Source organism: Bubalus bubalis, chromosome X, assembly GCF_019923935.1.
Source record: "Bubalus bubalis isolate 160015118507 breed Murrah chromosome X, NDDB_SH_1, whole genome shotgun sequence".
Lineage (NCBI taxonomy): Eukaryota > Metazoa > Chordata > Mammalia > Artiodactyla > Bovidae > Bubalus > Bubalus bubalis.
Genome location: NC_059181.1, coordinates 124,757,577 through 124,774,712, shown reverse-complemented (window position 1 = coordinate 124,774,712; position 17,136 = coordinate 124,757,577). Strand labels below are relative to the sequence as shown.

Below are 17,136 nucleotides of genomic sequence, written 5' to 3'. Positions count from 1 at the left end.
GGCTTTTGTCAACACTCATTATTCGGCTCACTCACTCAGTTATGTTCGATTCTTCTTATCAGAGGCAGGGTGTTCTTATTGAGTGTTCTTTATCCACCTAGAACCAAAGAAGTTGTCCCCTTCTCCTCAATGAGATGGTGACTGCAGCCATGATATTAAAAGACGCTTGCTCCTTGGAAGAAAAGCTATGACAAACCTAGACAGCATATTAAAAAGCAGAGACATTACTTTGCCAACAAAGGTCCCTATAGTTCAAGCCATGGTTTTTCCAGTAGTCATGTATGGATGTGAGAGTTGGCCAATAAAGAAGCTGAGCACTGAAGAATTGATGCTTGTGAACTGTGGTGTTGGAGAACTCTCATTAAGAGCACTTGCACTGCAAGGAGATCCAACCAATCAATCCCAAACGAAGTAAGTCCTCAATACTCATTGGAAGGGCTGAGGCTGAAGCTGAAGCTCCAATACTTTGGCTACCTGATGCAAAGAACTGACTCCTTAGAAAAGACCCTGAGGAGAAGGGGACAACAGAGGATGAGATGGTTGGATGGCATCACCAACTTGATGAGCGTGAGTTTGAGCAAGTGCTGGGAATTGGTGCTGGACAGGGAAGCCTGGCGTGCTGCAGTCCACAGGGTCACAAAGAATCGAACATAACTGAGTGAGTGAGCCGAATAATAAGTGATGTTGAGCATCTTTTCATGTGTTTGTTAGCCATGTATATGTCTTCTTTGGAGAAATGACTGTTTAGGTCTTTTTCCCACTTTTTAATTGGATTATTTGTTTTTCTGGTATTGTATGAGCTGTTTGTATATTTGGAAATTAATCCTTTGTTAGTTGTTTCATGTGCTATTATTGTCTCCCATTCAGAGGGTTGACTTTTCACCTTGGTTATAGTTTCCTTTGCTGTGCAAAAACCTTTAAGTTTAATTAGGTTCCAGTTGTTCACCTTTGTTTTTATTTCCATTACTGTAGGATCTTGCTTTGATTTCTGTCATCGAGTGTTCTACCTATGTTTTCCTCTAAGAGTTCTTTAGTTGCTGGTCTTACATTTAGGTCTTTAATCCATTTTGAGTTTACCTTTGTGTATGGTATTAAGAAGAGATGGCAAGAATACACAGAAGAACTGTACAAAAAAGATCTTCACGACCCAGATAATCACGATGGTGTGATCACTGACCTAGAGCCAGACCTCCTGGAATGTGAAGTCAAGTGGGCCTTAGAAAGCATCACTATGCACAAAGCTAGTGGAGGTGATGGAATTCCAGTTGAGCTATTCCAAATCATGATAGATGATGCTGTGAAAGTGCTGCACTCAATATGCCAGCAAATTTAGAAAACTCAGCAGTGGCCACAGGACTGGAAAAGGGCAGTTTTCATTCCAATCCCAAAGAAAGGCAATGCCAAAGAATGCTCAAACTACCGCACAATTGCACTCATCTCACACGCTAGTAAAGTAATGCTCAAAATTCTCCAAGCCAGGCTTCAGCAATATGTGAACCGTGAACTTCCTGATGTTCAAGCTGGTTTTAGAAAAGGCAGAGGAACCAGAGATCAAATTGCCAACATCCGCTGGATCCTTGAAAAAGCAAGAGAGTTCCAGAAAAGCATCTATTTCTGCTTTATTGAATATGCCAAAGCCTTTGACTGTGTGAATCACAATCAACTGTGGAAAATTCTGAAAGAGATGGGAATACCAGACCACCTGATCTGCCTCTTGAGAAATGTGTATGCAGGTCAGGAAGCAACAGTTAGAACTGGACATGGAACAACAGACTGGTTCTAAATAGGAAAAGGAGTTCGTCAAGGCTGTATATTGTCACCCTGTTTATTTAACTTATATGCAGAGTACATCATGAGAAACCCTGGACTGGAAGAAACACAAGCTGGGATCAAGATTGCCAGGAGAAATTATCAATAACCTCAGATATGCAGATGACACGATCCTAATGGAAGAAAGTGAAGAGGAACTAAAAGCCTCTTGATGAAAGTAAAAGTGGAGAGTGAAAAAGTTCGCTTAAAGCTCAACATTCAGAAAACAAAGATCATGGCATCCAGTCCCATCACTTCATGGGAAATGGATGGGGAAACAGTGGAAACAGTGTCAGACTTTATTTTTCTGGGCTCCAAAATCACTACAGATGGTGACTGCAGCCATGAAATTAAAAGACACTTACTCCTTGGAAGGAAAGTTGTAACCAACCTAGATAGCATATTCAAAAGCAGAGACATTACTTTGCTAACACAAGTCCATCTAGTCAAGGCTATGGTTTTTCCAGTGGTCATGTATGGATGTGAGAGTTGGACTGTGAAGAAGGCTGAACGCTGAAGAATTGATGCTTTTGAACTGTGGTGTTGGAGAAGACTCTTGAGAGTCCCTTGGACTGCAAGGAGATCCAACCAGTCCATTCTGAAGGAGATCAGCCCTGGGATTTCTTTGGAAGGAATGATGCTAAAGCTGAAACTCCAGTACTTTGGCCACCTGATGCGAAGAGTTGACTCATTGGAAAAGACTCTGATGCTGGGAGAGATTGGGGCAGGAAAGAAGGGGACGACAGAGGATGAGATGGCTGGATGACATCACTGACTCTGTGGACGTGAGTCTGAGTGAACTTCTGGAGTTGGTGATGGACAGGGAGGCCTGGTGTGCTGCGATTTATGGTGTCGCAAAGAGTCGGACACAACTGAGCGACTGAACTGAACTGAACTGTCTCCTTTCAATATGGTCTCAGAGTGACCATGTCTGATGTTGATGTTCTATGACACTGTTCTATGACAGGTCCAATAGGAACGAAGATGGCCAAAGCTGATGTGTGAAGTATGTTTCAATTCCAGATTAAAGATCAGGAGGTTGGTCCTAGTCCTGGCTATTCTACTAGCTGGCATGACTTTGGGGATGCCAGTTAGCAGCTCTAAACCTTAGTTTCCCCATTTATTTTTTTTTAATTTTTAAAAATTATGTTTTTTCTTGTTTTTGTTTGTAGATGTTTTTATTATATTTATTTATTTAAACTGGAGATCAATTACTTTAAAAAAGAATGGTCTTAGATTCCATATCTTAAGGCCTTTCCAGCCCTGAAACGCTAAGAGAATGTGTGTTTCTCTTGCATCTCTTCTGTCTTTATAGAAAATGCTAAAGGGGACTTGGCCACAAATCCTTATGTGTGTGCATGCTAAGTTGCTTCAGTTGTGTCCGACTCTGTGTGACCCTATGGACTATAGCCCCCCCAGGTTCCTCTGTGCTTAGAATTCTCCAGGCAAGAATACTGGAATGGATTGCCATGCCCTCCTCCATGGAATCTTCCCAACCCAGGGATCAAATCCGAGTCTCTTACATCTCCTGCATTGGTAGGCAGGTTCTTTACCACTAGCGCAACCCCAGAAGCCCACACATCCTTACAGAGGGGAATTCATGCATGACAAATGGTATTATAGGTGAGCTGTTTAAAAATCAACTGAGATTTTATTCTTAATACTGTGAGTCATTATTGATTCCAAATTAAGGAGTTAAATGTAAACATTCAGAAGATCTCCAAAAAGAAGAAAGTATAAAATTCATTTCTGGATGAGAAAAGATGTACACATTTATGATGTTAAAACCAAGAAAAAAGAAAATATTATTAGATTTTACAACATAAAAAAGAAAAACTACATACTTAGAAACATTCACCAACTTACAAGGCAAAATCAAACTAAAAACACAGTTTCAACAAAAGCTGAGTATCCTAAATATAATTCCATCTTCTTCCATCTACTGAACTCATATTTTCATTGAACGCCACCTATACAGATGATAAAACTGAGGCCTAGAAATGATAAGTAACTGTTTCAAGATCACATAGGGCAACAAATGTTAAACCAACTCAGAACTCAGATTGGGATTCTGCCTCTTTTTTGCTGTCTTTATAATGAGAATTTTGGATTAGAGATTACTGACATTGCCTTCCAAATTTAAACCAATGATTTACAGCAACACCATGCTCCATTCCCGAGGTGAGACAGAGGAAAAATAAAAACACTGAAATTTGGTTGGAACTGAACTGAATGAAAGGGAAAAAAATCCCTCTTTACAATAATGAGACTTATTAGTATTTTTCCTAAATCCAGATGTAATTGGCTATGTCTTTTTCAAAAAATACTTTTAGTACTACAAAACTTTTTTTACAGAATGACTGTAAAAGCAGTTAATTTCTGTATAATTTTCAAAATTACACTTGGGGTCTGGACTAAGTGGATCTTGAGATGAATAAAAAGTCCGGAACTGTTGCCTCTGAAACATCCTAGGACGGTGGCCCTTTTAACGTCTATCATGCTTAGCACTTAGGAGATGACCTGATCCTTTAAAGAAACCTCTCTTTTTTTATTCAGACTTCAAAGCCTTAAGGGAATATGTCTGGGTTCATTATACACCTTCTAGCTCCTAACTTCTCCAACACTTCTCAACATTCAGTTCTGACTGCATTCATTTCAATTTGTCTACTCTTTTCCAACTATTTTTAACTAAGTTAAATTGTCCAAATTCTCTTTCTCTTCTTCAGAGGTTTTTAGTATTGCTAACATCTGAGATATACAACATTTTTATGACCCTGTCTCTATTCACATGAGCCATTACCAGGTGGAAATTCCCAGGTGGGAAATTTCTCTCAGTTCACATGGCCCAGGATGCCTTCATAAATACTTTCCTGCACAATTACATAAAGGACACGAGCCTAGAAGACCTCCACACGTCAGAACCCTAGCGAGTCAAAGAACAAGTAGGCAATTGTGAGCAATTTGACAACCAAGGGCCTTGGCCATTCATTGGACAAAGAGCACGTCAATCCTTGTTTGTCAGCAAATGAGCCCAAAGCTCGTGATGAAGGGTCACAGGCCACCGTCAACTGTTCCGGCCCCGCCCCTCGACTGTGGCCTGGCTCCACTGCCTGAGGCCCAACTTCCGTTGGACGCTTCCGCCATTGGCCGCCTACCCTCCCGGTCGTGGGGCCTCCTCTGTGGTCCCTTCCGTGACTGCCTCGGTCCATCTCATTTCCCTCAGCCTCCTCTCAGGGCAGCCACTTCGGGTGCCACCACCTGCACCATTGCCATCGTCCCCCGCCCGGCTGAGGTAACTGCCAGCTGCCATGTCTACCACGGGGGATGGAGATCTGGCTCCTGGCGGGCAGGAAGGCCCAGCAGGAGCGGCAGGGGCCCAGGCCAGAGCCCGTGACGGTGTGGACCGCAACTCTGAGCCTCGCAGGGGTGACTCCATGCCTGAGGCTGAGGCGGGTGGAGTTGTGGGGGCCTCAGGAGGCCCGAGGGAGGCGGCCCTGGAGGGCGGGAACGCTGAGGAAGACTCCGACCTCAGGCCGGCTGAGGAGAGGGAGGTGGAGGAGCAGGCGGAGGGCGTGAACCGCATGGTGGTCTCGCGCCACGTCCCCATGAGTGGCTTCCGCTTAACGGTCCTAAATCTGCTGCACTCGATGGGGAACTGTTTGTCCAACAACCACGTGATACCTCTACCAAATGACGACCACGTGTTGGTCTGGCACCAGACCAGGCAGCACTTGTCCGACCACGGCTCAGCCGCCGTGGCCGGGTTATCCGAGGTCCAGGTGCCATCGGATGAATCGGGGGAGGGGCTGGCTGAGGAAGCCCCGGACCAGGGGGCGCAGCAGGCGGAGGAAGCCCAGGAGGTGGAGGAAGCCGAGGAGGCCTCTTTATTGGAGACGGCCACCAAGGAGTCTGAGGAGCCCAGCTTGCGGGAGATGCCACAGGAGCCTGTCGCCCCTGAGAGTGAGCATTCGGGGGGGGGGGGTTGGGGGGGGGAGGGAAACACTGGCAGCTGCAGGCCGGGTCTGGGGACCAGGGATCCCGAGGAGGGGGCAGGCTCAGACGGGGGGGACGGGGGGGGGGGCGTTCCTCAGGAGGGGAGGCCGGGAGTCAGGGCATCCTTGAATCGAAGCCCAGAGGGGCCCAGTAGAAGCCCAACTCCATAACGATTTCTTTGGTTTGGGGGGAAAATAAGCTGCCCTCTACCAACCCTGGTAAGAGGTCTGAGATGATCAGTGCCAGTTATGAGCCCACACGTGAAGGTCAGTGGAGGCAGGTGTTTGAGAGGGAGCTTGAGAGGACATGGAAGAGAACAAGTAAATGGCATACCTCATATTTGGTTCATAGCTTTTAAAAATGTCAAGATTCTTGGAAAGTTGATCCCAAAACATTATGAACTCATACAGGACCACATGGTTAAAATGAAATGTTTAGGGGATTGAGGAACTCAGGAGCTTCCCCATGGAATTTGTTATTGAGGTGAAGCATATTTTGGCGAAAAAGTTCTGGCCAAAACATCCAGAATGCATCAGACCCAGAGAATTCTGATCCTTGAGCACAAGTAATCAGTAGCACAGGGTGACAGATTTACTAGAAAAGAAGAAATAATGTCATTGTGAAAATGACCAAGCAGCAGCAAAGTGAGGGCCATGGAAGTGTTGCATCTGCCAGAAGGAAGGCCCCCAGTTACTCTTTTCTTAGTTGCTTCTGTCCTCCTGCTTCTCATAAGGGTAGAGTACTGGACATCTTGCCATTCCTTATGTGTTGGGTTTTTTTTTTTTTTTTTTTCTGTGAATGTCTGGTCCCAAAGTCTATTATTCCTCTCTAAAGAAACAGCTGAATGCCAGGATGAGAACTCCAAAGAAGAGGCGCAGGGCAGCAAAAGTGAGGGGAAAGAAAAGAAGTATAACAGAAAACAAGAAGAACCAGAAAAGGATCTGGACCCAGCAAAGGACAGGCCCAGAAAGCCCAGGTATCTGTGTATAGCTTTGAAAATAACCCAGCTATTCCCAGGCATTTACCAATTTTGTTTTTGCTTTTTAATTCTCGGAGTAAATTAAGAAAACGTTTGTTTGAAATTAGTTCAACAACTCAAATTTACCTAATGTTTATAGAACATTTCTGCACCCAGTAATATAAAGAGCATGAAGTGAAATATACTTCATGGCTTCTCATTTGTTCTTATGAGGTCTTTGGTCCTCTATCTGTAAGACTACCAACAAGTTGTAAATGTGTCAGTACCTAAGACCAGTATTTCTTTAGAAAACAGTGACGAAAAGCAGCAGCAACTGGGCTGTGCACTAGTTTGGCCTTCATTTCTTGACCACAGAAGTGCAGTCTCCTGCACTAAGAGAAGACAGCTTCTAGAACGTAACTACTTACGAATAGCAAACAGTTCAGAATTTCAAGTAGGATGACATTTAGTGATTAATAGTGAAATATTTGTTCGGTTGTAGATGTGTGTATTTTATGTGACAGTCAAAAGAAACAGTCATAGGATGACTGTTGTTTATCACTGAGTTGGTAGTGAAGGTATATATCTTGTCTTTAATGATTAACATTTTCTCCCTTGTTTGCATAATGGTGTGTTTCATAACAACAGCCTCTTTCTCATACGGTAGATATGGAAACTGAGGGTCTGGGAGGGTAAGGGAGTATCATCTGTGGAGTGAGCACAGGATTTTAAGGTAGAAAGAGTGATTTTAGTCCCAGACTATCCTCTCAAAGGAAGGGGGATAAAAAAAGCATTTATGGTGTTGGGCAAGAGGGAGACAAGGTAGGTAGGATCACATGATTGAAGCCATCGGGTTGTACATGCACCCAGTATCCAGGGTGAATTTTACAAGAGGAAAATGTGTTTTTCTTCTCTCCTTGTTGAGATACAACCCTCAGATGCAGCAGATATACATAATGCTGACTGTTTTCTTAGATTTAGAAAGTTTCTGGTGCTGACTGATGCTGTATAACTGTTCATTTTCTCTCATTTCTTCCTGCAGTTTGGAAGACTAGAAAGAAGACAGAGAAAGAAGAAAGGATCCATTGTTTGCTATTTTTAGATTTTTCAGAAGCCCATGGGATTACTAACATTGATTTCCTTCCCAAATCCATCCCCCAAAAAGCAACTAATAATAATATCTAATAAAAAATCCAATATCTAATTGGGTTTTATCTTTCACAGATATATTTGACAGCATTTGTTCTAGTTAAAACTAAGTTTTAAAGTAGTAAACTGAAATGTAGATAGATTTATGTATATAAATAATCCTGATTTAAATCTCTTTAAAAATGAGAAGCTGTTTTACATCATTGGAAGGCATCATCACATTCCACCATTTGATAAGCCTGTTTTAAATTCTTTTATTGCAGCCCAAAATAAAATTTGTATTTAAAACAGTTTTGTAAAGACAGAAATAGGGGTCAAGGCTTTAGATCTGAACTTGTTTACTGTACTAGTCACTAGCCATGTGTGGCTACTGAGCATTGAAAATGTGGCTAATCTGAGTTGAAATGTGCTACAAATGTAAAAAATGGTGTAAAGTCTCTTTAATAACTAATTACACATTGAAATGATAATCTAGTATTAAATATAGCATTAAAATTATTTTCTCCAGTTTCTTTTTACTTTTTTAAAAATTTATTTATTGCTACACATGGGCTTTCTCTAGTTATGGTGCACAGGTTCTCACTGAGGTGGCTTCTCTTGTGGAGCATGAGCTCTAGGGCAGACGGGCTTCAGAGTTGCGGCACATGGGCTTAGTTGCCCCTTAGCATGTGGGATCTTCCTGTGCCAGGGATTGAACCTGTGTCCCCTGCACTGTAAGGTGGATTCTTAACCACTAGACCACCAGGGATGCCCTCTTTTTACTTTTTAGATGTGGCTACTAGAACATTTAAAACTGCACAGGACTTGTGTTATATGTGTATTTCATGGTACTGCTGGGTGCTTTTGAAGGAAACCTGAGGGATGGCCCAGCTTGCCTGGAGGCCAGATGGTGCTGCTGAGCCTGAGCCCAGATGCTGATTTGGAGCACTGATTCTCAAAGTTTGGTCCTTAAAATAGCATTATTAGCATCACCCATGAATTCTTAGACTCCGCTCAAGACCTGTGAATCAGAAACTGGGAGTGGGGCCCAGTAGTCTGTGTTTTAACAAGCCCTCCAGGGGATTCTGATGCAGCCAAGGTTTGAGAAGCGCTGGTGGACAGCCACAGGGGGAGAAGTTGAGACCCACCTCTGGTGACCAGCCTTCGTTCACTGCCTTGGGGCTGCTGGAGGTAAATTGAACAGGACGGTAGGGGCTGGACTGGCGAGGAAATTAGGATTCACAGGGGCTGAGACAGAGAGAGGCTGTGGATAGGGGATGGCACCAGAAAAATATCCAGGAACAGAGCTGGTTCCAGAAAGTCACAGACATGATACCGGGTATATGAAGTCTAAGAGAACCTTCACTCAACAGGAGTGGATAGTAGATACATACAGAGTTGCCTGTGAGGATGTATGCGTACGTAAGCATACAGAAAGGCATGCAATGGAAAGATAAACCACATTTAGGATGGTGGTTACCTTTTGGGGAAAGACAAGGACAGCGATCCTATTGGGGAGGGATACGTAGTGGGCTTCAACTGTATCTCTAATTTACATTTCTTAAACTGAGTGGTGGATAAATAGTGTTTATACTAGTATTCTTTATAATTTTGTGCAGATGGGAAGTACATCATAATAAGGAAAAATAAAAAGAGAAAAGGGAGAAAGTGGACTTAATCTTTGAACTCTGTTTAAGGTAATAAAAAGATAAATTTGTAGATGACCAGAGTGGGGGATCAGAGAAGGGGAAGGGCCTGGGGGTTTGAGACTAGACGGGCTCATTTCTGCATTTACTTCAGGCTTCCTAGGTATCTGAAACATGGTTTAGGTGGAGCATACTTTGTTCCCACGGGCTCGGCTCCTGACCTTCTTGTAGGTAACTGATAACATACTGTCATGTTCTGTGGTGGCATGTCTTCTATTCTAAGTGTGTGCACATGCAAATACACAGACTACATCCACCTATTCCATCAAAACCAACCCCTGCACTGAACCTTTAAATGGCTGGGACCCTAAGGATTTTATCTATCTTTCTTTCCCAAAAGCCTAGGCAGTGAATTTTCCTCTTCGTAGGTATTTAATGTCAATTAAAGTGAAATAAACTTAAGATCCCAACAACTTTTTTTTTTTTTTTTTTTTTGGTCACCAGTGTTGACATTTTAAAATGTGTTATATTATTCCTTATGGCTAGAACCACATGGTGAGACAGAAGGCAAAGCACTCCCTGTCACCATTATTTCAACTGAAAGGGCAGGTCAACTAGTACAATTTGAGGTCCTTCAACCTGGTTCTGATTTGTTAGTATTTCTGCGGTGCTAGTTGTTAAAACAGTATTGCTTCCAGGCCCAGGCAGAGGTATCTCTGTCTTGAACTCTAAGCTTTAGAGGGCCACTTTGGTCCTTTTCCAGCCACACCCCTCCCGCCAGGGCCAGGAGCCCAGCCCATGGGAACAAGGGGTGTGTCCCTGCTAGCCCATGCTCCAGGTACCTGGCAGCCCTGAACAGTCCCTAGCCTGCTTCCAGGCCCCATGTGCTCCTCTTAGACCTGTCCTGGGGAGGGCTGACTGCACTCACTGCTATGGGCTTCCCCGGTGGCTCAGAATGTAAAGAATCTGCCTGCAATGGAGGAGATCCAAGTTCGACCCTGGGTCAGGAAGATACCCTGGAGGAGGGCATGGCAACCCACTCCAGTATTCTTGCCTGGAGAATTTCATGGACAGAGAAGACTGGTGGGGTACAGTCCATAGGGCTGCAAAGAGTCAGATACAACTGGGTGACTAACACTGACTGACTGACATTGACGCTATAGTCCATTTGTTCACAGACATCTTACTGCGATGAACAGTGATCTCTCTTCCTTTAGCGATCCTGTCCCTCAGCCAAGCACTGTCCACATGACATTCAGTGTGGTCTTTCTGAAATGCTTATTATTTCCATGGCTCCCTTCTGTCGAAAGGAAAATCATATACAAGCCTGTTATTGTAGCAGTTGGGTGCAGATTTCTCCCTCAGCTATCCCTAACTCTTTCCTTTCCAGCCCCATCTTTTTTCATTGCCACCTACACCTCAGTCACACTGAATTGGTCTTTGCTGCCGGAGAAAGTCATGCTCTTTCAAGCTTGGTCCTCCATCCACCTCCCATAGCCTTTCCTCCTTCATTTATTGAATGCCTCATCTTTTTAGACTCAATGTAAACATCTCCTCCTGTGTAAGGCACTTCCTTGGGGCAGTCTGACGTTTTCTCTTCTGTGTTCCCATAGTAACTTGTGCAGAGTTTATCTTACAATTTATCACATTTAATTACAAAAATCTGCTTAGTGTCTATAATCTTATGGTATATTATGAACTAAATCAAGAGCAAGAGTGTTGTGGTAGGATGAATAATGCCCACTCCCAACAAAGATGTCCCAGAACCTTTGAATATGTTACCTTACATGGACTTTGTAGATACATTTAAGGTTACGAGCCTTAAGATGGGGAGATTGTCCTGAATTATCCAAGTGGGACCAAGCATCCTTACAAGGAGACAGGAGGGCCAGATATAGATAGAAGATGTAAGGATAGAAGCATAATTCAGGTAGGAGAGAATATGTGATGCTGCTAGCTCTGAAGATGGAGGAAGGTACCATGAGCTGAAGAACATAGGCAATCTCTAGAAGCTTGGAAAGGCAAGAAAACAGATGCTCCCCTGGAGTCTGTAGAAGGGACACAGCCTTGCCAACATCTTGATCTTTTTAGGACTTTTGATCTCTAGAACTGTAAGATAATAAATCCATGTTGTTGCAAGTCACCAAGTTTGTAATAATTTGTTACAGCAGCCATCAAAAGTGAATAAGGGCACTGTTCTCCTCTCACTTTGAATCCCAAGCACAGTGCCTGGCACATAGTGGGTGTTCAATTCATTTGCTGAATGAATGAACAAAGACAGTAATTGCTATGTTGCTTGAGGATTCCACTAAGATATGTGGTCAACTTTGTAGATTTTTTTTAATGTTCGTTTCAGGTGTACAACAAAGTGAATCAGTTATACATATACATCTATCCACTCTTTTTTTGATCCTTTCCCCATATAGGTCATTACAGAGTATTGAGAAGAGTCCCCTGTGCTATATAGTAGGTTCTTATTAGTTATCTATTTTATATACAGTAGTGTGTATATGTCAATCCCAATCTCCTAATCAATATGTTGTTTTGGTTGTAGAGTGACTAAGTCATGTCCAACTCCTTGTGATTCTATGGACTGTAGCCTGTCAGGCTCCTCTGTCCATGGGATTCTCCAGGCAAGAATACTGGAGTAGGTTGCCATTTCCTCCTCCAGGTTATCTTCCCAACCCAGGGATCAAATCCACGTCTCTTGCATTGAGAGGTGGATTCTTCACCACCAGTGTATCCTAGGAAGCCCCAATCAACATGGTAGATTTTAATACCATTGTTGTGAGGAGCATTATTTTACCCCTAGTAAGCTGTCTTTTAGTTCAGTGGCTTTCCAATTAGAATTTCAGAGGACACTGAAAAACATTTCTGTGGAACACATGTGGTTGAAGTGTTACTGTCTTATCTATCTTCCCACACCCTAGTTCTAGTACTCAGACAGGAAGCATACAAAAAACAACCAAACTGCTTAGATTTTGTTTTTATTGCTACAAGTTAAAGAAAAAAAGTATGTACCAGCAAGATTATAAAACACTCCCATCTATCCCTTTATGATAATCTAGTGTGAAGAAAAGAATACTAAGCAGTACAGGAAACATTTCAAAGGCATCGTCGGGAATTGTTTTTGTTCCAGAAAAGTCTCTTGGGTGACTAGCTCCTCTGGTTACCTCTCCCACCTGGGCAGAAAGCTGAGGAGTAAGTTTCAAAAGAAAAGTGAAAGTGAAAGTTGCTCAGTTGTGTCCAACTCTTTTCGACCCCCAATTCTCCAGGCCAGAATACTGGAGTGGGTAGCTGTTCCATTCTCCATGGAATCTTCCCAACCCAGGGATCGAATCCAGGTCTCTCGCATTGCAGGCAAATTCTTTAGCCACCAGGGAAGCAAAGATCACACACAATGGTCCATTCAAACAGAAAGCAGCAGTTTTCATCCACAACCTGGTACCATTCAAGGAAGAATAAAACTTTTTTATTTCCCCTGGAGTCCACAATGCAGGCCTAAGCCCTGGTTTTTACTATTTCTCAGAGTCCATCTACCTCCAGAAGCCACGAAAGCTACATATACTCATCCTACCATTTAAAGAGAAAAACTATGGCCACCAATCTAATTAGAAAGATTATAGCTCAGTAGGTCAGCAATTGCATTCTCAGGTGTGTCTATAACATGGGAAATGAGGGTTTCCTTTAAGGATATCAGGGAAGAATGTTTTGGTATAAATCTATTAAATATTTACTAAATATCAAAATGCCAGAAAACATGAAATATGTGTCTGGGAGTCTTAGATAAGAGGCCAGGAAGGGATAATTGGCTTCCATCCAAATGCTACCAGCTAGAAATAGACTCAGGCAGGCTACTGGTCTGAAAGCCAAGGAGAAAAGGCTGCAAGCTTCTCTGATGTCAGTGCCGAACAGGAAGGGGATTCTAGGCTGTGCTGACAAAGAGGTTCATTCCCTCATGGGGGTGGCATATTGAGAGAGATCCTAGGTGATCCTTTCTGAATTCTTCCACTACACGAGTTCTCTAAGAGGACTCAGAGCCAGCCTAAGAGATGGGCCTCATGTGACTGCTGGGCCCTAATTAGCTAAAATGTATCTCCTCACCTGCTTGCTGAGGCCTGATATTCCTTTAACATGGAAAAACCTGACAGAGCACAAATGGAGATAGTGACATAAAATATGAATCCCTGATGTATAGAACAGTCTTATGGACTCTGTGAGAGAGGGAGAGGGTGGGAAGATCTGGGAGAATGGCATTGAAACTTGTAAAATATCATGTATGAAACGAGTTGCCAGTCCAGGTTTGAAGCACGATACTGGATGCTTGGGGCTGGTGCACTGGAACGACCCAGAGGGATGGAATGGGGAGGGAGGAGGGAGGAGGGTTCAGGATGGGGAACACATGTATACCTGTGGCAGATTCATTTTGATATTTGGCAAAACTAATACAGTTATGTAAAGTTTAAAAATAAAGTTAAAAAAAAAATATGAATCCCTGATTGAGGCATCCAAAGAGCTAAAATGGAAATCAACCATTCAAATCATCCAGGGTCAGTACCATCCCTAAAATCTTCCTTGGTCTAAATAGGGAGGGAGGGAGAAAAGAGCAGAGAAAAGGATGCAAGAAGAGGAGGCTATGGATGCTGAACACACAATTATTCCTATTTGCTTCTTCTAGTAGTAGTAGTGTTAGTCGCTCAGTCGTGACCAACTCTTTGTGATCTCATGGACTGTAGCCCACCAGGCTCCTCTGTTCATGGGGATTCTCCAGGCAAGAATACTGGAGTGGGTTGCCATTCCTTTCGCCAGAGAATCTTCCCAAATAGAAACTGCCAAGAATTTTTGACATGGTTTGCAGAGATAAATGTATCTTGCTCTGCTTTGCATGTTTAATAAAGCATTGGGTGTTTTTGCATGTCACTGAAAGGAAAATGACATGCATAATGTTTGCCCTAGCCTTAGGCTAAAATGCCTAAGTTTTCTCCATCATGTCTGATTCTGTGTGACGCTATGGACTGTAGACTTCCAGGCTCCACTGTTCATGTAATTCTCCAGGTAAGAATACTGGAGTGGGTTGCCATGTCCTACCACACTGGAAATGATTATCTAGTTCTGGTTAAAGAGAAATAATCATTTCAAATTTCTGTTGGTTCTTTGAGCTGCTAAAGATACCGTCCTGAGGTAAATGGCTCTTGTTTGAAAATGCTCATTATCAGGTCTTTTTCTTTATGAAAAGTAGGTCTAGTCAAGGATGAAACTTGAGAGTTAAAATGGAAGAGGAATCATCTAGTGGTTTGAGTGGCACCCACAGGGAAGAATAAGACAAAGGTTGATACTAAGAAGAAATCAGACCTACAGAAAGAAGTTTCATCTTTGTTTCCACCTTCTGCCAAAAATAATCTACTAAATGAAGCATTATAATTTTTAATACATCAATATGTAAAGATGCCATAAGAATATTAAAAATGTATGTATAATGAAATCACTGTGCTGGCATCCGGTCCCACCACTTCATGGGAAATAGATGGGGAAACAGTGGAAACAGTGTCAGACTTTATTTTTCTGGGCTCCAAAATCATTACAGATGGTGACTGCAGCCATGAAATTAAAAGACGCTTACTCCTTGGAAGGAAAGTTATCACCAACCTAGATAGCATATTCAAAAGCAGAGACATTATTTTGCCAACAAAGGTTCGTCTAGTCAAGGCTATGGTTTTTCCTGTGGTCACGTATGGATGTGAGAGTTGGACTGTGAAGAAGGCTGAGCGCCGAAGAATTGATGCTTTTGAACTGTGGTGTTGGGGAAGACTCTTGAGAGTCCCTTGGACTGCAAGGAGATCCAACCAGTCCATTCTGAAGGAGATCAACCCTGGGATTTCTTTGGAAGGAATGATGCTAAAGCTGAAACTCCAGTACTTTGGCCACGTCATGCGAAGAGTTGACTCATTGGAAAACACTCTGATGCTGGGAGGGATTGGGGCCAGGAGGAGAAGGGGACGACAGAGGATGAGATGGCTGGATGGCATCACTGACTCAATAGACGTGAGTCTGAGTGAACTCCGGGAGTTGGTGAGGGACAGGGAGGCCTGGAGTGCTGCGATTCATGGGGTCACAAAGAGTCAGACACGACTGAGCGACTGATCTGATCTGATCTGATAAATTAACTTTACTTCAACAAAAAATATTAAAACTGAAAAAAGATGCCATAGAGGTAGTCTGGGAACCAACACAACACAGCAGAGTCCAAGGGCAGGCATGAATCGTTCCCTCTCTCATTCTTCTTTTTCTCTTTTCTATCCACCTGATCATTCAACAAATATTTATTAAGCATCTATAGTGTAATGGGTTGGAGAAGGCAATGGCACCCCACTCCAGTAGTCTTGCCTGGAAAATCCCATGGACGGAGGAGCCTGGTGGGCTGCAGTCCATGAGGTTGCTAAGAGTCCGACATGACTGAGCGACTTCCTTTCACTTTTCACTTTCATGCATTGGAGAAGGAAATGGCAACCCACTCCAGTATTCTTGCCTGGAGAATCCCAGGGACGGGGGAGCCTGGTGGGCTGCCGTCTATGGGGTCGCACAGAGTCGGACACGACTGAAGCAACTTAGTAGTAGTGTAGTGTAATGGGTACTAGGTTAGGTTTATTCAGTCACTCAGTAATGTCCAATATTCTTTGCAACCCCATGGATTGCAGCATGCCAGGTTTCCCTGTCCTTCACTATCTCCTGGAGTGCACTCAAACTCCTGTCCATTGAGTCGATGATACCATCCAACCATCTCATCCTGGATGAGATGGGCAGGGCCCCCTTCTTCTCCCAGCCTCAATCTTTCCTGGCATCAGGATCTGTTCCAATTAGTCAGCTCTTTGCATGAGGTGGCCAAAGTATTGGAGCTTAAGGATCATTTCCTCAGATGAAGACTCAGGGTTGATTTCCTTTAGGATTGTCTGGTTTGATATCCTTATTATCCAAGGGACTCTAAAGAGTATTCTCCAGCACCACAATTCAAAAGCATCAGTTCTTCTGCACTCAACCTTTTTATGGTCCAGAAGGTCTCGTATCCATAGACGACTATTTGAAAAGCCATAGCTTTGTCTATAAAGATCTTTATTGGCAAAGTGATGTCTCTGCTTTTTAATACACTGTCTAGGTTTGTCATAGCTTTTATTCCAAGCAGGAGACATTTTTTAATTTCACGGCTGCAGTCACTGTCCACAATTACTTTGAAGCCCAAGAAAATAAAATCTTTCACTGTTTCTATTGTTTCCCCATCTATTTGCCATGAAGTGATGGGACCAGATGCCATGATCTTAGTTTTTTGAATGTTGAGTTGTAAGTCAGCTTTTTCATTCCTCTCTTTCACATTCATCAAGAGGCTCTTTAGTTCCTCTTGGCTTTCTGCCATAAGGGTGGTGTCATCTGCATATCTGAAATTATTGATATTTCTCCCAGAAATCTTGATTCCAGCTTGAGCTTCATCCAGCCTGACATTTTGCATGATGTACGTTGCATATGTTAAATAAGTAGGGTGAAAATATATAGCCTTGACATACCCCTTTCCCAATTTTGAACCAGTCCATTGTTCCATGTCTGGATCTAACT

The 17,136-nt window shown here is 43.0% G+C and overlaps 1 protein-coding gene across 2 annotated transcripts; it reads left to right on the top strand.

Annotated features, from left to right (window-relative positions):
- Positions 1–4,894: 4,894 nt before the first annotated feature.
- On the top strand, positions 4,895–8,407 carry LOC102398514 (cancer/testis antigen 47A-like). 2 transcript variants are annotated; one of them, XM_006043290.4, is made up of 3 exons: positions 4,895–5,769; positions 6,637–6,778; positions 7,803–8,407. In XM_006043290.4, the coding sequence occupies exons 1-3, from the start codon at positions 5,118–5,120 to the stop codon at positions 7,813–7,815; spliced, it is 807 nt and encodes a 268-aa protein (XP_006043352.3). In that variant the 5' UTR covers positions 4,895–5,117; the 3' UTR covers positions 7,816–8,407. The 2 variants fall into 2 exon arrangements, with proteins under 2 accessions (XP_006043352.3, XP_044792959.1); XM_044937024.2 differs by having other exon boundaries at positions 4,899–5,769; positions 6,637–7,813.
- Positions 8,408–17,136: the final 8,729 nt, after the last annotated feature.

Excerpts from the sequence above, each read along its gene's own strand:
- LOC102398514 (XM_044937024.2), top strand. The coding sequence starts at position 5,118 with ATGTCTACCACGGGGGATGGAGATCTGGCTCCTGGCGGGCAGGAAGGC. Across the intron at positions 5,770-6,636 it reads GGAGCCTGTCGCCCCTGAGA|AAACAGCTGAATGCCAGGAT; the intron begins GTGAGCATTCGG and ends TCCTCTCTAAAG.